At 41.9% G+C, this 24,507-nt stretch overlaps 1 protein-coding gene across 1 annotated transcript in view; it reads right to left on the bottom strand.

The window, feature by feature from the left end:
• bcl2l11 (BCL2 like 11) overlaps positions 1 to 20,879 on the bottom strand; it is a gene marked incomplete at its 5' end in the record, with an annotated part of 28,035 nt that extends 7,156 nt beyond the window's left edge. Inside the window, 3 exons of the mRNA XM_084562522.1 lie at positions 10,412 to 10,533; positions 17,141 to 17,580; positions 20,803 to 20,879. Coding sequence (XP_084418648.1) covers positions 10,412 to 10,533; positions 17,141 to 17,580; positions 20,803 to 20,879 — 639 coding nt within the window. The remainder of the gene's footprint in view (positions 1 to 10,411; positions 10,534 to 17,140; positions 17,581 to 20,802) is intronic.
• Between the last annotated feature and the right edge of the window lie 3,628 nt (positions 20,880 to 24,507).

The raw sequence follows: 24,507 nt of genomic DNA, 5'->3' as shown, positions 1-24,507 counted from the left end.
AGAAGAGAAATTATACTGTCTCATTCTAGGATTATCAAATTTATCAGCCTAACTTAACCAACTTCAAGCAGACAATAGGATTCATAAGGGCAACCTGTTGTAGTTTTGGATGGGACACACTGTACGCCTCAACTGTGCTTACTGACTTTTGCTATTCCTCTCCGCATTTGACTGGACACACTTGGCAGGCTATTGACTGAAACAGGTGTTTTCCTTTCTGTTCACTATCCCTACAGTTGACAGCTCTGTGCCGTGGCCTCAATCCAGCAGCAACAGTGATCTGCCTGGACATTACAGTAAAAGCACAAAAATAGTTCCTCAGCAGAAGGCAGAAGGCTGTGGTTGCACATGCAAAAAAACATCCTCAGCTACTACTGCTCTGATAAATAAAGGTTTTAAAATGAAACCTTATGCTGTGATTGAAGCATTTACAAGAACAACTTAGGAATTTACGAGCAGGAATCATTTTTTCCGCTGGAAGATGGACATCCTGTTTAGGCATTAAGCCCTTCAAAGCTTAGGGCAGCGCGGCCGGATGGACTGTACAATACCATCCAGACATCGACTGGCACAAAATAAGTATTTTGCCCCAGGCGAGACTGCACTCTGAAAAACAGGATCTTTATGGACGAGAGTGAGAGAGGGATATCAAAGCCTGTGTGGTTTCATTCGAAAAGTAAGCCAAAAGCCACAAAAACCCCTAATCCCAGAGGAGGAAACAGGTGAGGGGAAGACCGGTTAACCCTGTAATGAATCACAGCCTGCTTTTAATACTCTTCTGACCAAATCCAAGATGACCAAAGCGCTGCCAGAATTCTAATTTGAAAAAGTTGTGATTAAGAGTTTTTGCACAGAACCAGTGTGATAAGAAATGGAGAAAGATATTAAAGGTAGAAGAGGAAGAAAGACTTAGAGCCACATGACACCAGCAAGTGTTTTGACCTCACATCTACCCATACAGTAGATGTAGTGTCCATGTGACCTGGGCACAGTAATAATGTGCAGCTTCATGCAAATGTCTTCTAATTGGTGCAAAAAGCAGGAATCCACCAATCATGCTTGTTTTGACTCATTTGAAACAGAAGCACAGGGGTGTAGTGGAAAATAGGGAAATCTACTAAATGGTTTTAAAATATCTACATTGTGTTTGAAGACATTGATTAATCTAAATTACCCAACCTGGCTATAGCGATCATAAACATGAGCAGCTAGGCAGTCAGTTTGTTCGTCATTTTTAAAAATATTACTATATTAACCACTATTGGATGGATTTCCATCAATTTTGTACATGTATACATATTGCCCTGAGGATGTACCATCAACATTATGTATAAAGATGGGCAAACCCTCTGTCACTTATGCGTTTGCTGAAGAGAAGACATTGTGGCTCCGGCCGTCACCATCTTGGCATTGCCTGACTCTGCCTGACTCCCCACTAATTCATCTAAAGAGGTGGAGTTTGAGTGGACGTGATGTGGGCGGGTGACACCAAGGCAGACAGCTAGCAAAAAATTAGCAATAAAGGCCAAAGTCATTTTTGTACTAGACTGTAAACACGTTTATTTCAGCTTTAAAGTTGGACATTTTAACATGCTGGAGCCTGCCTCAAGTGGTAGATATAGGAACTGCAGTTCTTTTTTGTGATATTCATTGGAGCCTATCCCAGCTGTCATTGGGCGAGAGGCAGGGTACACCCTGGACAGGTCTATCGCAGGGCTAACACAAAGAGACATACAACCATTCACACTCACACTCAATTTAGTATCACCAATGAACCTAATGAGCATGTCTTTGGACGGTGGGAGGAAGGTGGAGTACCCAGAGAGAACCCAGGCAGACACAGGGAGAACATGCGAACTCCACACAGAAAGGCCCCAGTCGGCCTGGATTTGAACCCTGAACCTTCTTGCTGTGGTGTGCTAATATTGCTAATACAGTGCTAATATTGTTTGGGGTGAAAAATCTGAAATTTATTTAACATGCTATACTTTGTATTTGGCGCCAATTAGCAAATACTATGAATGTAAACACGCTAAATTAAATGGTAAACATGGTAAGCATTTTACTATAAGTCAACACGTCACTGTGAGTAGGTTAGCATGATTTAGCATTTTATTCAAAGCACCAAAGTGACTGGCTGCAACCTCTCTGGTCTTGTTTTATTACTGGAAAGAGGAAAACTTATTTTTTCTGAAAATAAAAAGAAAAGTGCAAATCTCCACATCTGGAGAAACATTCGATTTTGACAGGATATTTGATCCTTTTTCTTCTTTCATGGAATTTTTCCCCAGCAATCATCAACTTATGAACTTCCTAATGTTAAATCAACATTTGAGGAAACACCAGTGTAGGCAGGAGAGACTTAGCTAAAACTGAGTGCTGATTTCCATGAATCTCATTAAGGGACTGTTGTGTTTGGCGGTGAAGTGAAGAACCAACTCTCCGCATGTTGATTTTTTTGGCCATTTGGTTTCAACTCCACAACCTGAACGTCTGCCATCATCGTATATCAAGAGTTTTGTTGACGCCCATTAATTAAGCGTCCTCTGTCATTTGGCAGCACACAAGCATCACACATCAGAGAATCGTCTTTGTTTTGAGGAGAAAGTCACACTGGATAGTGGCCTGAACAACAACTTGGGTAAAAGCAGTTGCAATTTTCCTTCAGTGATTTATTTTCTGAGGTTACATCATTTTTGGCCTTTAGACATTTCATCAGTATCATTTCTTGTTATGGAAACACTGCCATTATTGTTATTAATGTTAATTTGCTTGCAGTGGTGTTCATCATATTGCACATTAGAGACTTGTCTCTCCTCGCAGCAGCCTTGGATGACAGACCCAGTGTTTGTGGTTTTTAATTTGGCAGAGCCGCCGCGCTCTTTCCTCACCTCACTGAAACTGCGGTAATGATTTAATCGTCAAGATGTTCTCCAGTTTGCAGAGTGAGGGAAGGGATCACGTTGGCAGAAAACTGAAAGCTTGTTTCATTTTTCCATGCTTGATTTATTTATCTATCGAAGAGAGACTGCTGCTGCACAACTGTTTTAAATGGTTGTATATGACAAAACTAACTTTGAAGTCCAAGACACCCAGTATATCCAAAATCTATGAAGCTCTTGAGGGAGAATCAGGATTCACTACTCTCAAATAATTAGCTAATGGCAGATTAACAACAGGATGTGATGTAACTGGGTAAAGTTGAGTCCATGCATGTGGTTTCACTTTTACAACTGACCAACACAACCTGACCTAACCTAACCTAAACCAGTTTGACTTGATGACAGCGCCAAATAAAAGCTATCACAAAAGTTATTGCAGTTCATCCCCAGTGCCAACCTCCGAGCTAAAGCCTGCAGTTCCTCAAATGGCCACTTGAGGGTGGCTCCAAAAGTGAGTCAATCTCCTTTACAGCGTTACAGCCTAAATGTCTTTATAGCTAAATTCACCATTTGAAATAACTATACAAATTTATACTACATTTTATCAGGGCTCAAAGTTACGCATGATTAAGGGCGGGGCCACTTTGAGGCGGGTAGAGTCAAACACCACGTAGACAATAGGGCTAATCTCTTATTTGAATGATTGGTCGTATTTCACAGTCACAACAAGAGGATTGTTTTCCACGACAATCAGGAGCAGATGTGCTCATCAGCTGGTAATTTGCAGGCTGAGAGTCTGATATGAAGCCAGAAACAGTTTTGCCAAAAAAAAAAAAAAAAAAAAAAAAAAAGGTTACAACTCTGGATTACATAAATGAATTACATATACAGACACATCAGAGACACACATTGGTAACCTTCTAATTGTTTCCACATCTGAACTCAAATAACCCCTTTCATGAGATTAGAAAACTTGCAACCACGAATTGTTTTCCTGCCGCCGCTGCAGCTCCACAGGGCATCTAACATGTTAATTCAACTATCCAACACACACGTGCAGCATGTACAGCCAATGCAGCTGCACCATGTGTGATGCAGTTTTCCATTCATATAAGTTGAAAGTCGTCACAAAGCAAAGGTTTCGTCAGGTGATGTACCGCTCCAACATTCAAGATTTCCACTTTTCTTCTACAGTAGTAAATACGTTTGTCAAAAAAACAGTAGTATATATGTACCGGAAGAGAAATTTGGCAGCTTGGTGCTTTAGGCTAGGTTCAATTGAGGATATCTGAACTGCCCATAGGCTCCTGAATGCACCATCTTTAAGAGTTCTGAGATCACGTAATGGCAATGAGCAAAAACACAAGAGCACAACACAAACACAGGTTTCTGAAAGTTAGGTTTTATTAACGTTAATGAAAATCTATGACTACCTGGAGGGAAGGAAGTGTTAACCCTATGGGATGCTTTGCAAAATATTAGTATTGTAAATGACTGATGATTGATTTGCAGGTATGACTGATCTGCCCTTAGACTTGGCAGACAGACACATTTCTCATGAAGGGGCTTTTGAATTTCTCATCCTGCCGTCTTGCTCTTCTTCTTTGCCTCGTTCTTTTCTTACAGTGGAAACATTGAGTCAGCCCGTTCCAAAAAGCTCATGTGATTTTATTTGGTTACCACAACTTACTATGCTGCCTCTCAAAATAGCTCTCAAAACAAGGCTACACTTACAAGCACACACTCTCACACACACACACACACACACACACAATGCAAACTGACTGAGGCTTTGTTGTATTATTTCTCCATCCTTCTCACTCTTACCATCACTTTGCCTGTAAGTGGAGCAGTGCAAACCTGCCCAAAGACTAAAATGTTTTTCAGGGGATTTATTTATTTTTTTGTCTTGCTTCACATCGCATGCCATCACTACTCTGACTACTTATCGCCTTTCTCGAAACATTTACAGCATGGCCATGTTGTGACTGCAAAAAAATACTCCAGCAATCATTAGCCTGCTCTGTGCTTGGTCCAAAACGCCACTGGTGGTGCATCCATTCCTGTAAAAGGCGTGATGACTCTCTACTAAACATCCACCTGAAATCATCTCAGCTTGAGTTTTTTTCACACTGAAATGTGAGAACTTACGGTTGTGTCGGCATGGAGCAGTTTCTCCACAGAGAAACAGAGTTGAACTGTGTTGTGTACTTGTGAAAATACGCCACAAACACTTGAGTAACAAACAAAAAACGAGAGCCAAAAAGAGAAGTAGAATGCCTAGCTCCTCTTTCAACCACCAAATTTTAGCTCGCTAGATTCAGTCATATCATGGCCCAGGGTTAAAAAAAAATTCTAGTTTAAACATTTGAAGCTAAAAATGTTGCACACTATTCACCTTTCAGCAACTAAAGCTTGAGTGCTGTGTTACTATTTGTGTGACAACGGAAAAACGGTACGGATGGTGAAATAACTTTCTTCACTCTGTGAACAAGACAACTCTGTGAAGTTCCTTCAGCTCCAGTGGCTGACAGCAGCAATCTGTGCTTTAATAGTGAATAAATCCCTTAATCCAAAGCAAGCACTCGACTAAACTATCTTTCAGCTAGCAGGCTATTAACAGGTAAATGCTTCAAACAAATCAGTCCTGCATTCCACTGATAGAAACGGGAAGATGGTTAAACAAGGGTTAAAAACTGCTGTCCTTCTCCTGCTTTTTGTCTTTCACTCAAACGCACACAAACAAAAATACAAGAGGCCAGCAACAGTGACACCCGACTGGTCCACAGTGTTCCTCAGAGTTATTTCTGTCTTCAGGACAAAGGCTTTTACCTCTTACTGAAAGATGACAGCGTATGTGTGTGCGTGTTGGAGTTTCTGTTAGTGTGCGTGTCTGAGTTTGAATGTGTTTGTGTGTGTGTTTGGGCAGGATAATTAGACCTTGTGCTTTGCTCCCTCAGAGTTCTTTAACCACAGGTTTGAGCCATAATGAAGCTACACTGTCACGGACACAAGGCTGTTACAACACACACACACAGGCATGGACACTGTACAGAGCACATTCGCAGATGTTTGAAAACAAACATGCGCACATAATCACACACACATTGTGTAAATGTTTAACAGAGATAGAGATAGAAAGGGAGGGAGAAACTAGATTAAGTGGGGACAAAAGCGAGAGAGAGAGAGAGAGAGAGAGAGAGAGAGAGATCAACTGAGATCGAAGGAGGCTACTGAAAAACAAATTGTCATTATTACCCCGCATGGTTTCCAGACAAATAACCAATCACCACAATATGCTTTGTATTTCAAAGTATTTTTTAAACGTGCTTTGCCAATTTCTTAGGCAATTAAGTGAACTGAACCACAAGGACACACCTGCGTGCGTCTGTCTGTTTTTTTCTCAGATGGTGTGAGTCACGTCAAAACCCCTACAGCCTGAAGTGATGCAGCTCTGACTCTTATCCTTCAGGCAATGAAGCTGAATAGAGCTCTCCTGTCAACAGTATCAAAATGTTGGCAGATCAGTATTTAGCATTAAGGTAATGACGGTTTGGTAGTAATGCAACAATTGCAGTGAAGCATCCCTATGATTCACTCTGAAACATGCAAACATAATAAATAAATCCACAATATAGCACCATCTGTAGCAGTAAATAGTTAAAACGTCTTTATAAGTAATAAAACATGCCACTATTAACCTGATGGTGGCGCTGGATTAGATGTCAGGGATTAACAAATTCATGAAATTCATCTTGACACAAATGTCTTCACCGAATTTCACTGTATTCCATTTTAAAGGTGTCTTAAAGTCTCCATCTAATGATGATGCTTGAGACAAAGCCAGGGGATCAAGTCATAAGGGTTCATCATCTGGGAACCATGACTGTACAAGAGCTTTTGACAATTCACCCACAAATGTTGAAAAACAGATGTTTTACTGAATAAGTTAAAACTTTTCTCAGCTGGGGCACAGTGGTTACAGTGGTCACAGTGGTCACTGGGGTTCATCCTCTGTGAACCATGAATTAACTCTAACCCTTACCCTAACCCTTAAAACAGTGGTTGAGACTTTTCAGTGGAAACTAAAAATGTCACCCTCATAGAGGTACAAGATCACAGCTTTATCCTCTGTGGACCATGAATGTCTCAACAAAAATGATGGCAATTAATGTTATAATCACCACTCCTTTTCTCGCAAATTTGTTCTAATATATACTTTTGAATATGTGTAAAATAAATCTGTAGTTAGAATGGATTGCATGTAAAAAAGTAAAGCTTTCAACCAGGGAGATGTTCAGGGAGCAGCCATATCACGTACCTGAATTAGCCTAAATTCATCGCCGTCTCGCCCAGCTGCAGCGGAGCCAGATATGATTCACTGACCCTGCTAGACTTGTTTGACGAGAGTGTGAAGTTTGTGGAATTGCCTGAAATTTCCCCAGAAACTCCATCTTGGAAGATACAATCACAGCAATGTATCTGAGGCCCTATCACACATAATGACTCACTAAGACCCCCAGCGATGGTTGAGAAAAGTTTGTCTGGAACAGAGACACTATGGTATCACCAAGAGTCACAACTTAGCCGGTGGTCTCTGCTGGATGCTTAATGGTATGGTCACACATTTTGGTTTAGTTCAGGTGACTAACCAATTTCAAGTTGCCATAGAACCACTGACAAAGCTTGCACACCAAGACCAGGGGCAGGGGGTGGTTCCCAACGGGCTACATATGGATTGAATTAAGACTGATTCACTTTCTTTTTCATAGATATCTCAGTTTTCCAGGTTTGAGTTGGAGGATATAAATCCCACCAATGTGTCTCAGCCCAAATCACACATAGTGACTCACTATGACTAGTGATGGGTGAGAAAAGCTCAAAGTGGTCACCTGTGGTCTTAGATGAATGCTTGGTGGTGTGGTCACTCATTTTGGCCATGTATGGTTCTGATGGGTAACCAAACCTTGTTGTTCAACATGTGAAAAGAAGAAGAGTGAAAACTAATGGGAGGGGTTTCCCAGAGTTCCCAGAGCCTTCAGATTGACCCACGCTCTTGTACCATCATTAAACTTGGGTTTCTGAGGCGGTGTCCACATGTTTTGGCCTAAAGTATGTAGCTATGTGTTCACATACTTTAATAATTGTGACATTTGGTTTAAAATTCAGTTAACACTTTATTCAACTTGACTCTACTAAGCTTTTGTACTGCACAGCTTTATTTCAACAACACAAATCTGCTTAAAAATTGGAAAAACCCAACAATTGTCTTGAGGCTTTAAAATCATATGTAACCTAACGTGTGCACTGTTCACAGAAACATCAACACCTGGCAAGAGAACAGGGAACAACTCACAACGTTCCTCTTTATCTCCCTCCTCATTGTTCTCTCAGAAAACAAACTCACATGCACACACTTTCCGGATACTTCTGCAACCAAGGTTTGCCGCTAAGATACATACACACACGGCTCTATTTCTCTTCCTGTCTTAGTGACAAATGTTGAGTCACAAGCCCAGCTCATTCATCCTCTGACTTGTCCAGCCCCTCTCACTGTTTTAGCGGGCTTTCCTCGCATGACTCTTATCACGTACTGAATTCCAGCTTGCGGGAGCGTCCACATATGGAGGAAATCAAGCTGTTCCTGATACGCCGAGTGGTAATGTTGAGTTCTTGATTTCCATAAGCTTGTACGCCTAGCTTAATGTTCAGGGAGCGTGATGACACCGTTACTGATCAAGGCAGATAAAACTAAACACTGAAAAAATGATTGCTTTCAGTATTTAGTAATGCACTGGAATTTTATTTATTTTTTTTGATGGGCTCATGAAGCCCGACTTATTTGCTTACTGTCACTGTAACATGATAGTGCAGCACCTGGGTTAGAGGTTTAGTGCAGAAAAGCTTTTCTTTTTTTTTTTTTTTTTATTTAGTATGCATTTGGGTGCTAAATACAGCCCTGGGAGTTAGTTTTTGTGTTGTGCATGACTCAGATTAATGGTAATACAATCCAAATACTGGATCTCAGAGAAATTAAGGATGGTGTGCATATATCATACTGATATCTAGTAGTTTTCAGGACAATTATTAAACTTGGGAAGACAAAAGATCTCAAAAACACTGTATGGATTTAAGAGTTAAGTGGCCTTGGATGTGTGCGTTGTTTGGAAGAAATGCATCAGCAAGAAGGCAGAAAAGGGTTAACTCTCTTCCTCTTGGCTGCTCATTAGTCACCACAGCAGTAGAACTGCCAGAAGCATACTTCTGACTTTTGACACTGAGGGAGCATTTTAAGCTCTTTGCCGGCCTATAACATGCCCCGCCATGCAGTTTCTTGACTTTTATTTTCTAACCCACTTTCCTGATGAGATTAAAGTGAATTCAAAGTAGCTTTTCCTCTCCGTCTTCCCAAAGCTCCAATCAGCTCTTTGATAGAGGAGTAAATAAAACTGTGGTGATGCAACATGCAGAAATGTTGCCAAGGAGACAGAAGCCAGGAGGAAATTGAGTCTTATTGCTGCTAAACAGCTTTACAACTGCACTATTCAGAGGATTTACACCCCCTACAATAATGTGATCATCTCTTCAGTGAAACAATAATCAGACAACTGCAGCTGCAATTGGTAGCTTCAACTTTTTTTTATATATAATTTCAAATCTTTTTTTCAATCTCATTTTAAGTAATTTTGCTGTGGAAAAAAATATGGAACATCACAAGGGTGACACAGCAATAAAATGACACTGGCATTTACAAATAGGTTCATGCAGATCACTACCTTCGTTAGGCAGCTAAGAAATAAGCAGCTAAACTTCTGCTCTTGAGGTTGAGCAATAAGCTCCACTTTTAAAATGTGAGGAGTTCAAGAGATTCTCTGCGTCTCACCACATTTAAACACCCAATTTGTACCGCTAACTTTTGTTTTTGTTTCTCTTCCACTGCTGGAATCTGGCTGAGGGTGCTGCAGAGTAATATTGAGCTTCCTTCCCCCATATGTGCTCAACAAGTCCGTCTCCTGCTCCTCCACTTTAGTTGTTGTGATGTTGATGTCTCCATTTTTTATTTTTTATTTTTTTATCATATGGCTGTGTTCTTGTTTTTATGGATTTTAACTGCTGTGGTTACTGTGGCATCTGGATTTTCTGCAGCTTCAGGCTGTCTGCTTGGTTATTTTCTGATCAAAGGTCATTGCTTTTGTCACCCCGAGCGCTGTGGAAATTACCAGCTGGTCACAGGCTCCTCTCAGATCACGCACATGCATTTTAGAGGACCACTTCTGTTGATAGTTGCCATGCAGAACGTTGTCGTTTCACCCCACTTTACATTCAGATTCTGCTGTAATGGGACTTGACTTCAGACAAACTATGATAACTTACCCCAGTAATGACGAAAGGCAATTAAATCTGTTAGTTAACCACCATCCAGTCTGTCAGCCAATCAGCTGCTCTACTGCAGCCGTTGGGTGTTCAGCACTTCGGTCAAGAGCTCTAAAAATGTCATACCCATGCACACAATGTCTGTGATCACTAACCCTTTGCACGAGAATTCTGTTGTAGTCATCTCCAATGCGTCGGAGCTCTCGTCCAAATGCCTCAGCCTGCATGTCCCTTGCTGCAATTCGCTGCCGCGGACTAGAGGGGTTGGGAGAGTGCCCTGCAATAGACAGTAAAAAAGAAATCATACAACCTTTGCTAATATGATCAGATAAGAATATATTTCACATAATGTATAGACACTGATAAGGCATAACATTATGACCACCTTCCTAATATTGTGTAGGTCTCCCTTGTGCCTCCAAAACAGTGGTGACTCATCAGAAAATGGACATGGGCCTTCTGAGGGTGTCCTGAGGTGTCTGGCAACACAATGTTGTTAGTGGGGGTCTTTGGGTCCTATGGGTTGAGGGGAGGGGCCTCTGTGGATCAGGCTTGTTCCAGTGCATCCCACTGAGTGTGCCTGGTCTGGTCTAGGTGGGTGCTACATGAATACATCCACATGAATGCCAGGTGCACAAGTTTCCCAGCAGAACATTGAATTGCCGCACGATGGTCAATGTTATTTACTTCTCCTGTCAGTGGTCATAATGTTGTGGCTGATCGGTGTATGCAGGTATGTGAGAACCATTAGGCGCAGTGTGCAGCTTTAGCTCATACATATTTAAAGCTTCTCAGGCAGAATGCGCGCTCATCTACGCTTCATTTGGGCGTAGCAAAACAAAACGCAATCACACAGGATCTGCAGCTTCATGTGTGGTTGGGGGTGTAGACTTGAAAACACTGTGAAACCTCAGCACTAGGATTATTTAAATTTGACTAGTGACACTGAGAGAAAACCACAGAGGATCTAAACCCAGTGGATGCAGTGTTTTTACAAAATCATGCTCCAGGATGGTGGCTTATTCATTGTGCCTTATACCAACATCAGGCTGACATGAAAGAAAAAGCCGGACATCACCGGGCGTGCAGTTTAGACTGTGGCCAAAATCACCACACGGATTTAAAAAAAAAAAAAAAAAACTAATCTTTTTTATATAAATTCACTCATGTGATGTGAATGTCCAGCTTTCCCACCCACACATGAGGACGGCGTACTGGCTGCAGTTACAAAAACACCAGCAAACACCAGCAAAATCCCATTAGCAGTAACGTTTTAGGAAATTAGATAACAAACAGAAAGCAGGAAAAAATAAAATAAATAAACAGACGAACAGAGTGTGACTCAGACAGAATGAGAGCAGAGTTAGATTTGACCCATCTACGTTTATTTGATGCCGTAAAAGATGCTCACAGTGATATAACATTTCGTAAACCACAGGAGATGTAAATAAAGCATATGATAAGCAAAGTCATCCTCAAATCGCAACGCTTAATGTGAAATCTTACATGCTCGTAGATGTTTTAAAGAAGAGCAGATGGGGGGAGAAATTCAAGCAATTCATTTGTATCGCGTCAGAGTCTTTACCAGCTGACCGGCTGAGCGTGTGTGTCTATGTGTGCGTGTGTGTTTTCGTGGTTAATCTGTTATATTTTCAGTCTGAACTACAGTATGACTATGAAAGCCTCTGACCTCTTACCGATCTCCGCGTATGACTCATGCATGCCGTTATGAAACCCAGACTTAATATTTCTCACATCCTCCAATATTGAGGAGGCCAATACAGCAATAAATCCATCACGCTGCTGACTGCACCGAACGCAAGAGCTGCAGAGATATGGAGATAACGGGAGAGACAGCAGCTCAGCCCTCGACACGGGATGCTACGAGCGTGGGAAACACAAAATATACCATCTACCACATTTGTTTGACTAAAAATTGTCAAGTTCAGAAGTTTTAGTGTTGCACGTCTGAATTCTGGAGATGCTGAATAACAAAACCAACAATGAGCTCATCAACCGACTTACACAAATATTTACAGATAGAAGATAAGGAGGTAGTTTAAAGTAAAGTCCAAACTGATTCTAATGTTCTGTTATTTCCTGATTGGTATGAACACAGAACAAGAGCGCAGATGAATCTGTCTCATTACAATTAGTTAAAACTATTTATTTAACTATTTATTAACTATTATTACTTTTGATCCCTGGCTTCAGACCTGTTTTCATAGATGCATTGGGCCAAGCACTGCAGACATTTAGGAAGTTGTATGCTGTGTCACGCGTTTCACATGGATTATTTCTGTAACAGGACATCGTTTTGAAACTGACCTCAGTAACCAGAAAGATGTTGGTACATATATTACTTTGTTGTATTTGTGCAGTTTTCATTTTCTGATAATGGCTCACAAAGCTGGTTCGGCTAACGGTGAAAGGCATGTACTTAAACGGCAGAGAACTTAGAGAAAACATCCTCATCTTAGTTCAAAGGGCTCGTATTTACGCTGAATACATAATGAATTAGTCCCAACTTCACGCAGTCGGTTGGCTTTACCCAGCTTAGCAGCTTTGATTTCTGTCTGAACCCCGTACGAAAGATCAAAGCCTCAGGCAAAATCTGTCTCTGCGCAACCAGCCCAGAGGTTGAATAATAGACAAAGAATGCATCGTAGGCGACTGTTCCACGCTCAAACTGAAGCAACCTGACTGTGCTGTGAGTGTGATCGTCGTGCTGCAGGAGGAGGAAGTGCTGTGACACGGAGCAACAACACTAAGATGATTAACTGATCCTCCTTAAGCCCCTGTGCTCTATCTCACCCTCTAACACACAAACAGGCCAGCCATCTTGATAACTGGGATTTCTTTTTTTTTTTTTTTGTTGCATTGAGGACAATGCACAACATGTCGTACAAGTGTGTGTTTATCTCCTCTCTGTCCTATCTCCTGATTGTAGCGCACTCACTGAGACGCAAAGGGTTTCTGTCTACATATTACAAAAGACCAGCAGGACTATTTTGACTGCTAAACGCAGAGGCCTATTTTGATTGGCGTACTTAATGAATGACACGTACAGACGCGCGTGCGCCGGCCTGTTTTGACTCCTATCTCATCCGGCTGCCGGCAGCCAAGGAGAATAAAAGAGACACAAGGCAATCAGTGAAGCTAATCACTGCCATTATAAAAAGCATACAGAGCTGACAATATGCTGGGGCTTGTGGAAGTTTTATTTTACTTTTTACTTACAAAACACAACTATCTTTAGAAAAAAACAGACGCAGATATGTTTGTGGTTGGAGCTGTGGTGTCAAAGGAGAGGGTTGAATGTAAATGTAACCACACAGCTTTAACATGCAGCAATGTTTCTTCACCTGAAACCACGAGAAAAACAACCTAGCAAAATCGAATCAGGGTGGTAGAACAATATCGCTGCTAAGTGGATATATTTGTCCACCAGCACTATGAGGGCGTTTAGTGTGTCAGTTGTTGTCCTTTTTAACAAGTCTCAGCCTCATGGCACAGTTTTGTTTGTCGCCAAGCAACAGGATAAGCAACTTTAGGCGACAGCATCGCAGCTTCAAGCAGGAGTCTTTTTTTTTAGAAGGTGTTGATTAAAACAAGTACACTGGAGCACTATTTTAGATCGCCGTTGCCGGAGGTGACAGACTTGCATGTTTTGTTCATTTTTTTTTATGAAAATAAAGAGCAAAACTAATAAAAATAGGGTGTAGGCTGTGAGAACTAAACAAATTCTGAAAACACTTTGGGGACTTAGACAAACCACACTTGATTTACTTTGAAACGTAGACACCAGCATGCATAAAATAAGTCACAATGAAATATAAGGACATATAAAAAAATGGGGATGGTGGATTAATGTTATTTTTTTGACCTATGGGACCAGTATATTTGATTTTCAAACTTCAAACTATTTGTGGCTCTAGGTGGAGCTGTGCGAAGCTGTGTTGCCTCATGTGATCTCACTTGAGTCTTATGTGTTGTCACTCAAATCTCGCCTGATGCCACATGCGTCAATTTCCAGTGGCTGACACTTGAAAGAAAAATCTGAAACGACATGAGCTAATCAGACATTTATATCTCCACTGTGCAGCTCCAAATCTCTGCTTGTTTAGCAATGTCTCTGGCTGAATTGTGAGTTGCATTGTGGGTAATGTAGGCACCAGGTTTCTGACTCGGAAAAGAAGACATGGAACTGTCTGTCACGAGTGTAACCACATTATGAAATGCGGGACTGAATCTATTTCAGCCTGCATCTGCTTTTGAACTTAGTAGTTTGGTTCATTTGATCTCGACCCGAGGTCAAACTAATGGCGCTTTGTTCACATCTACAAAAAAAAAAAAACACAAGTCTGTATAATGTCATGTCACACCGACTCACTGATTGGACAGTTCTTGTGGTGACACATATTAACCTTGAATTTTCTCAGGGGTCCAAAAACACTACGAGCAACAAAAGCTACAACTCTGTCAGCGTTGCCAGCGACATTGTCCCCTTTTGGACTGCCACTTGGTCACTAAGTGGCATCATCGACAGGGGGGTGGGACGGACATTAACCGTAAATTTAACACGGCTATGGGTAAACCAACCAATGCTGAAGCCAGATCAACTTTCATGTTGAACGTATCGTCCGATAAGTGTCAGACGTCAGCGATATGAAGACGCTACTCGTCGCTCTCTCACCACTAGTATGGCATCACAGCGTATTTGGACACAGTTTTTGGAGACAGTTTTAACTGTGCCAAATTGGTTCTGTGAGGAAACACTCATATAAACAGTATCTTGTATACATGTATTACATGATGCAATTCCTCAAATGTCCACTTGAGGCTGGCTCTGAAACCGAGTCAATCCCCATAGACCACCATAAACTGCTCCTCTTTGCAGGAAAAACAAAAGTGCTTACAGCCTCATGGAGGAAATGAACAGCTATAGAGACTTAAACATTTATATAACTTACTCACCCATTTAAATTTGATCAAGAATATTGTGCATAATTATGGGCGTGGCTTCCTGTAGTGATCTGAGGTTGCTAGTTATCGGCCTCTGTATCACGCTCCACTACTTTCTTTTGAATTTGGTTGAGTCAGGTACTGCCAAGATGGCGACGCCCAGAGCCACCACACGGAGCTTCAAAAGTGCTGGTCAGAAAACCTACGGGTGACGTCACAGAGGATGGAAATTTCCAGGGACCGGACCTTTGACTCATCCAACTACTGCGTACACATTCACAGCGGATGTATGTGTCATACTTGTATCCCGTCGAGTTCTTCTTGCATACGGTATGGCTGCAAGTGTTTCACTATAAAAGCTTTTAAGACACTTAACGGGGTGCTAAAATACAATCCATTATACTCATCAAACACGGGATAAAAAGCGTCTAATAATAGCCTGGTGCCTTCCGCAAAATAAACACACAGATGACTATTTGAAGAAATACGGCGAAACCATTTCAACTGCAAGTGTGCAGCTGTGAAGTCATTTTGCAATATCAAAATGAACTGTTCTCGTTGGTTTCGCAGCTGGCTGGTTCCTGAATCATTCCTGTACGTGTGACCATAAACACATACACACACCATGGCCGGGCGTGGCCCTGCAGCTTGAGCCAGAAGTCAAGACCAGTCTTCCTTCCTGTAAACTTGACTCAGCAGGATTCCTTGAAAACTGTGAACACAAGGCAACAACCCAATATCCAAATCCTCACTGATAACAACCTCGCTCTCTCAGTGTGAGAGGATAGATACTGCATGTGTTCGCCTCCAATAGACAAACACGTCTAAAAATAAATAAATCTGTAAAAAAAAGTGACAATCAAAGTCACTTAATTCAAGATTTGGAAGTAAGGATGCAATTAAAGTTGTTTGATTAGCTGAGGTTTTAATTCATGAACATCTGTCTATGCTCATATGTTTTTGACTGCATTCTTCGTGAGTTATGGTTTTCTTTTGAGACTAACTTTTTGGTTTTTGATTCAAATGCATCCTGCTGGGATTGGGGAGTATTTCCAGCCTCAAAGGTAGTAGACATTACTCAATAGAAAGCGGAGTGCTACTACAGTGGCATGAGAACATGTGAATATTAGTCAGTAAATCAGAACGCGAAGACAAATGAGGCCGCCTTACTCATCTGAGAAAAGTGCAAATACTTCAGTGAAGTGGAAAAATGAGTAAGAGCTGGTAGTAAGAAAGCAAGGTGGTGGTGGGGGGGACAAAAACATCCTGAATATGTTTTTGTTCATGTTTTTACTATCTCTGTTAACACTCAACACGGGCTCTCGCTCAAACCCCCGAATCTTTGATAAAGGAAGCTTCAGGGACCTTGTGTTGAGCTCCTATCTGGTTTCATATTTCTGCTGCACACCCACACAGCAGCAGCAGCCGACAAATTTCACAGTGAAAACATCCAGATTAGCTTGTATTGGCTGAATCTGGCGGGTAACTTTCACACATAGCGGATTTTAATATTGTAACAGGTTGTGAACTCCTGTGTTTAGACACTTTAATAGTGGCTTCTTCAGATCTATTCTTGGTGACAAAAAGAAGTAATGGAATTGTTATTTTGGGGTCAATTAAAAACATTAATGTTAGTTTTTTTTTAAACATTTTGAAGAAATCAAATATCTCTACGTCTTATATCATTGCCTCATACAGCAGCAACAGCATAGCAAAAGACTTGCAGATATGGGCAGAACGTTCAGACACTTTTCGATTTAGTTTTTTGATAATAAACCCGTTGTTTGAGTTTATTTGCAGATCTGACTGTCATGCCATCACATGCAAAAGGATTGTGCAGTGAGAAACTTTTCCACCTGCGCGCACTCAAACTACTGGTGGTTTATTATTGGTTATGTATGCAAAGTGCCTGTGCTCACCGTGCTGCTGGTGCGTTCCCGGTCCTCCGCCGTGCTCCGCAGCCATGCTATGCAGGGCGTGTTGCATCACCTGGCCGGTGAGACTCGGTGTCTGCGTGGCTATGTCAGCCGTCACTGGCCTCGGGGATACTGGGGAGTTCGGCAGCGAGTCGCTTTCAAGGGAGAAATATCCACTGGAGGAGCGGCGAGGGAGATGGAAAATTGTTCGTGTCCGAAACACGCCTAGGCTGGCTTGGGGTCTGCACCTGGACGGCGAGTCCTGTTCTCCTTCTCCGGTGGAGCTCCGCTCCCCGACGTTTTTCGATCGAGGTGTTGGCGCTGAGGTTCCAGCGGCACCGACGGGTTGTGCGCCTCCTCCGCTGCCCTCTGCTGCCGTTACTGCGGTCGAGCCATCGGAAGGATTTGGTGGTCTGTTGGATGAACAGAGCGGCACCGTCAGCCTGGGCTTTCATTACTTTCACCGAGCAGCCTACCGCCTCACGGATTCGTTGCGTGTGGAGCTGCACCGGCATGTGTAGCAGCGCACTGACGCGTCCCGGCTGAGTAGATTTCAAATTGTCCTGTAGAGCTGTGGGATTTCTGTCATTTAAATATGACCAATTTCAGACAGTCGCGGCGAAACAGACTGACTTCTTAATTAGAAGAAGTCAATGTGCCAAGAATGACTGCTTTTCTGAAACTTTACCATATTCTAGCTCACTTCCCACAATAGCTGATCCCTACAGGAGCGCTAGGAGTCACGTAGCGAGTATTTGACAAGTTAAAGTGCACTGAATGTGTTCCTGTTCAGGCGTTACCCACGTTTCCTGTCCAAACAGGCCGCCCGGTGCGTCTCCATTGTTTGACAGAAATTGCTGATTGTAGCAGATCTTTGTTTGACTTTAGGAAAAACATAATCCGGCAAGAAGGAAGCGGCTGGAGTACTGCGTCACAGACAAACGCAGAGGTCCTAGTCAGTCTGTAAATCTAATAATCAGCTAAAACAATCTTTCAGTTTGATCTGACGTTTCTGCTTATTCAAAGCTAGCGATGAGTTTATTAAACGTGTTGTACTTATAAGTACAACTTGGGAACATTTAAAGTGGTTTTCACTGACAACAAAGCTCTTTAACATTTGCCATGTATAAGCTTTAGATAAAATTTAGACTCGGTGTGACGCTTTTATGAAAGGGAATCATTAAAATGATCCTTTGTAGCAGCGCTTCCTGTTTGTCCAGACTAAACTTCAGCGCACGGATTCCCAGCGGCAATGACCTACTTCTGTGCCCAAATAACCTTAAATCATAACCCCTTTGGTTTCCAGCCCAAAGTTCCCATTTACTTGTTAACACGCTTTTACACGCCTTTAAGGGAAATCTTGACCATTTTGCATTTTACGCACGTTTTACGCACAGAGGAGCAGCCACAACAACTACCCCCGAACCGGACGCGACAGCTCCTTCAGCCATGTGAAAACGTAAACTTTCCCTGTGGGTTTCGGTGCAGACCGGAGTGCCAGCAGGAGAGATAATCGTGTAGACTGCACACATAGAAGTGGCACTGACACATAAAGTATTGCCAAGAGGGAAAAGCAGACGGTGAGAAGCGCCGGTGCCACGGAACCGACAAGCTCGGCATTTGATGAGGCGCTAAATGTTTGACGAGCTCCGCTCTGCACCGAGTTAACATGAAGAGGGAGGTTGTAGTTTCTGTGGGCGATGGCAGAACAGCCTCACTAGATTTTTTTTTTAAGTGACATTTCAGATTACACGATAAGGTTTCGCTTTACTATTAAGACCAAAAAATGTTAAAATAGTTCAGCAGCTGTCACATGGAAGGTGCGTGCCTCCTGGATTGTGCCGTCTTTAGTCCGTTTTGCAGCGTTCATCTTCAAAACCAAGTGCGTGTGCGCCTCCCACAGGACAATTAGCCAACATAATCTACAGCAAACGAACAACTACGGTTACTTATTTTTCCCAAGAGCTAATCTAAGAAAAGCTGTAAGTGAACCAACCGCAATGGGTCTTAAATCCATAACCTGACAACTGAAAGCGCGGATGAAGAATGGCACATCGATGATTACCAAGCCAAGTGACACACGTCCAAAAATCAGCTCTTCTGTTTTGTTAGGGAGGAAAATAAGCCATTGTCGCACAAGTCGTCCCATTATTCAGAGCGCTTTTTTTCTGACACAAACTGCACACACTCACTATTCAGGAAATAAATCCCACCTTATCCCTTGCGTCCACCCAAACAAAGCGACTTTTACTGGCACTGACATACCGTCATTTAGACCCAGCGCAACCTTTATCCCGGGTGAAATGCGAGCTCATTCCAGCGGGTTAAGAAACGGAGCAGAAGCCGGCGCGCTGCTTTGCCAAATACGCCGACGAACTCACAGGGGATCGCTGCAAAGCGCACGCCTAACTCCATCTCCATGTAGCAGTAGAATAATAGGAAAAGGTCTCTTTAAGCCCTGACTGGAGTATTATTATGGCAATTATATTATAATAATAATAAATCACGGTGTGATCGTTTGCTTTTGGTTTTGCGACAATTTTTATACAAGATGATACTTTTTAGGCAGATTACAGGGACATTCTAACAATAAGACAAAGCAGTAAAATGTGAGAGCAAAGCCATAATTATTAATTTCCTGCCTAATAAAAACAAAGCCAGAAGATATTGGGTTGGCGTGTGCAGCGTGACAGCTGACAAGCCGGTAAGCGCGACGAAACGGCACCCACACAAAGTATCTGTCTGCACAAACAAACACACGCACCGTCCATCTGCTCCCTGCGCACACACTCACCTGGACGGACGATGCATGTCAGTGGCGGGACATCACTGCGTAGCTTGATACAGAGTAACTCCGAACGGGATCAACTCGACTCCCGGTAGCATCCACAGGTCGAAAGGAGGCACCGCGCTGACTTTCAAAAGTTAAACAGTAAAAAAAAAAAAAAAAAAAAAAAAAAGATATAAATCCAAGGGTTTCGGCTGAATAGCGGCTAATGTTGGAGCAGAGGTTAAAAGGGAAAATTGGAAACTGCAGGCAGCTCTTTTGTTTGCTCTGAGTTTTCCTTCCTCCACTGTCCGTGCAACACTACAGAAGGTACGCTCTGTGCTCTACTGATATGACTCGCTGAGATGTAGCGATCCACCTACTTAGTGGGTGTGGTTTGTTTAGCTCAGTCTTGTCTCTGCACCCTGAGGCCTTACTACAATACACAGCTCTTTATCTCCCTCTGTCTTTCACGGCAAGCCTTGTCCTCCCCTTCCTCTATCAGGCTTATCTAAAGAGCCTCCCTTTGCGTTAAAAACTCCAGTGTCTGGTGTCAAAAAAATATAAAATAAAAAAAAAGAATTACAAAAACAAAGGTACTGATTGCAGAAATTATATCGCAACAAAACTGCTGTTTTCTGTCCACTACTTTCTTTCCGTGCGTATAGCTGCGTTTAAATCACATATGTTAATTTGCACCAGAAACTGACTTTAATTTCAGCTTCCAGGCTTCAAGGCCCACTTCCTCTTTTGGTGTGGAGTGGTTCATCAGGAGTGATGGCTGAGACCTTAGTTGGTGTGATGCTAACCTACATCTATAGGTGTCTGGGCAGTTTCTTCCACTTCTTTGGTCGCGGTTGAACTCTGATTTACGTGCACATAATTCTGATTTACTGACTGTACACTGGGCGGCACAGTGGCGTCTGCGGGGGTTCTCTCCGGATACTCCGTCTTCTTCCCACCGTCCAAAGACATGCTCTTTAGGTTAACTGGTGATTCTAAATTGGCCGTAGGTGTGCATGTGAGTGTGAATGGTTGTCTGTCTCTCAGTGTTAGCCCTGCGATAGACTGGAGACCTGTCCAGGGTGTACCCCGTCTCTCACCTGATGACAGCTGGGATAGGCCAAATTGTGACAAATGCTCTTATAATTCTATCACCAGGTTTAAGTTTACTAATGAACTTGCAGAGTTGTTGTTTTTTTATTTGCTTCTTGAGCCATCTCTCCACTACAGCCACCGTGTTGCAATCATTCTGTCGTTCAAAAGTTTCAGTAATTGGGCGTCACCTTCTTCTTCATATCCTTCCAAAGTATCAGAAGTTCCCAGAAGACTCCTAAATGTGCTTGTCATGCTGACACCTTCATACTTCGGATGACACCGACACCTACACGTATAACATGACTGCTGTCCGTTGGCATGAAAGGAGCACGTACTAATGCAGCTATGAATCATCCTGGAGTCATTGTTAATGCTTCATAGGAATAGGCATTCCAATAGGCATACTCAAAGGTGCACAATAATATTATGCTGTCTGTTGACACCAAGTGTCCTGTTGCCTTAGTGCTGCTGGATATCACAGCAGCCTATGACACGGTGGACCATACGATCCTCCTGTCACGCCTGAAGCACTATGTTGGCATCCATGGCACTGCACTTAAATTGTTTATGTCATACTTCTCCAATAGAACCTTCTCTGTGATGATTGGTGACTTGTCTTCTTCTTGTGCTTCTCTCTCCTGTGGAGTCCCGCAAGGTTCCATTCTTGGCCCTATTCTGTTTTAATTATACATGCTACCACTTGGGTCAATTAATGCCAGGCACAACCTATCTTTTCACTGTTATGCAGATGATCTGCAAATCTATCTGCCACTGAAGCCTGGTAATGCACAAAGCACTTTAGTTGACTGCATTGCAGACATTAAGCAGTGGTTCGCCCAAAATTTTCTACACTTAAATGAAGATAAAACCGAATATATTGTGTTTGGAGAGTCTGTGTCAAACGGATTTGGTACCTGGCCTTCAACTGCCAGTCAGTCTGTAAGAAACTTAGGAGTGATTTTTGACAGTTCTATGAAATTCGACAAACAAATTGACAATGTTGTCAGGTTGAGCTTTTTTCAACTGCGCCTTCTGGCAAAAGTAAAAACCTTTTTAAACCGTCATGACCTCGAGAAGGCTATTCACGCTCTAATAAGCTCCAGACTGGACTACTGCAATGCCCTGTATACTGGTGTCTCCCAGTCCTCTGTTGGCTGTCTTCAACTTGTCCAAAATGCAGCTGCCCGTCTTTTAACGAGCACTAAAAAACGAGAGCACATAACTCCTATTCTCTATTCCCTCCATTGGCTCCCTGTCCATTTTAGAATTCATTTTAAACTTTTAATGTTTGTTTTTAAAGCTCTTAACAGCCTCGCCCCATCTTACTTATCTGAGATGCTGACCATTCGCGATTACGGTAGAACTTTGAGGTCGTCAAATCAACTCATGTTGGAAGTGTCCAGGTCAAAACTTAAACACTGGGGAGACCGAGCCTTTTCAGTTGCTGGACCTAAGCTCTGGAATAAGCTCCCCAGTGACATGCGTATCATTACTGACCTGGGTCTTTTTAAATCAAGACTTAAAACGCATCTTTTTAAAATGGCTTTTAGTACCCAGTAGTGTGGTGACACTTTTATATATTTTTTTTATTTTTATTTTTATTCTATTTTTATTTTACTTTTTATCCTCTCATTTATTGTTTTTAGTTTCTTGTTTAGCTTTGTTTTATTACTGTACTTGTTTTCGGGTGTGTTTTTTTAAATCGTTGTTTAATCTTTTGTAAAGCACCTTGGTTCACCTATCGGTCGATGTAAGGTGCTATATAAATAAAGTACATTTACATTTACATTTACATTTTACTCAGGAAACATATTACACTTTTTAAAATGTGATTGTGTTCTGGAAGCAGTCATCTCTGCTGTGCATGTCTTCTAGTTTCTGTATGTGTGCTGTGTGGCCGTCCACATTTCCAAATGGCCTTTAACATAACTGGACACTTGAAACACTTTTCAAGCGTTGCCAGGAAATATCATTTCATAATGTGTTTATTCTTCAGAAACCTCATGCAAAGGTGTTTGTAACTGCGCGTCAAGCTTCCTCTTGTGTCCCTGCAAAGCCGCAGTTTGGTTCTTAAAAGACTCCCACTCTGCAAAATGATCTCCATTGTGAAAACCAGTGTTTCCTGTGAACTGAATGTGATGGTAACATTGAAACATGTGACACACGTATACCATGACTGCAGGTCATGAAACTGTCTTTTCTGCTGTGTATGTCTTTTATGGTTTCTGTATGTGAGTCATGTCGTCCATCCACATTTCTGATCGGCCAGCATAATTTAAAATGCCATGATTGGACACTTTTCTAGCGTTCCTAGGAAAGATTATGCCACATTTAAGTTCATGTCCAGAACATTACCTGCGTATTTATCTTCACAGATTCTAGCCATCCTTATAGTTCTTGGCAATATAACGGTTGGCAATGTCTTTGTTTAGACAGAGGCCAGTACTGTTAATGAACTGATATTCCACATTTACACCATGACATTACCACTGCCACATAGCCACTGCTGGCCATGTGATGCTGATATAGAAGAGAGGTGGAGGTTTGGTCATCTAGGTTAGCTAGAAGGCCTACTAACCTTCATTTCAGCAAAAAGAAGGTCCGATATGCCGAAGTCTAAAAGCAGTATGGGTACAGGACAAAGAGAGGAGTTTCACACACGCACACACACCCACACACGTAAACACTTATGCGCACACATAAATCAATAAAGACAGGAAAGACAGACTCAATCCATACCATTTACATGAGATCAATAGCAATCAATTCCACAGAGCGTGGGAAAATGAGTGTGAATGTCTCTGAATATCTGCTCGTATACTTCTCTACTGTGATTATGGTTGTGTCAGAGATACTGAAGAAACTACTATAATAAAAATATAAATAAAATATTTCTATACAAAATAATACAGTTGTCATATAAGTGGTACAGGGTTTACACTGTATTAAACGCAACCTCTTCCAATATGATTTACAGCATATAAGATAAGAGAAAATATTCATACCTGTTTACTTGTAATAGGTCATATAACAATTTATAGATGATATGTGGAAGATATATTCTTTATAAACACATCCGTGGAGCCCAGTATATATTATTTATTATATATATGTGCTAATGCCTTTGTTTGACATTGTGTTTGTTAAGAAGCTATTTGGATATGATGAAACGAGTTTGTGGTTTTCAGTGAGATATCCACTTCATTTCCAGCTTCACAGTACCCCGAAGCTTGGTTTATAGTTCTGCAACGGATCTACGCAGAACCTACTTCGACGGCTATGCGCTTGGCCGCTGGAAGCATTTATGCTTGTGTTCTGCTGTGTCTGCATTGCTCTGTGAGCACGCCACTAAAACGCTAGTCAGCTGTGTTGAGTTTCTCAGTGTCCGACTGAAACTGAGCAGCTAATGTTGGAGTTGGAGCTAATAAAGGTCGAACAACTTGTTGGTCACACACTCTAATGTGCTACTTGAAATCACTGCAACGTAGAAAAGAGTGAAGATGTC

The sequence above is a fragment of the Chelon labrosus genome, assembly GCF_963514085.1.
Source record: "Chelon labrosus genome assembly, chromosome: 15".
Lineage (NCBI taxonomy): Eukaryota > Metazoa > Chordata > Actinopteri > Mugiliformes > Mugilidae > Chelon > Chelon labrosus.
The sequence above is the reverse complement of the archived record's forward strand: the minus strand, read 5'-3'. Positions and strand labels throughout refer to the sequence as shown.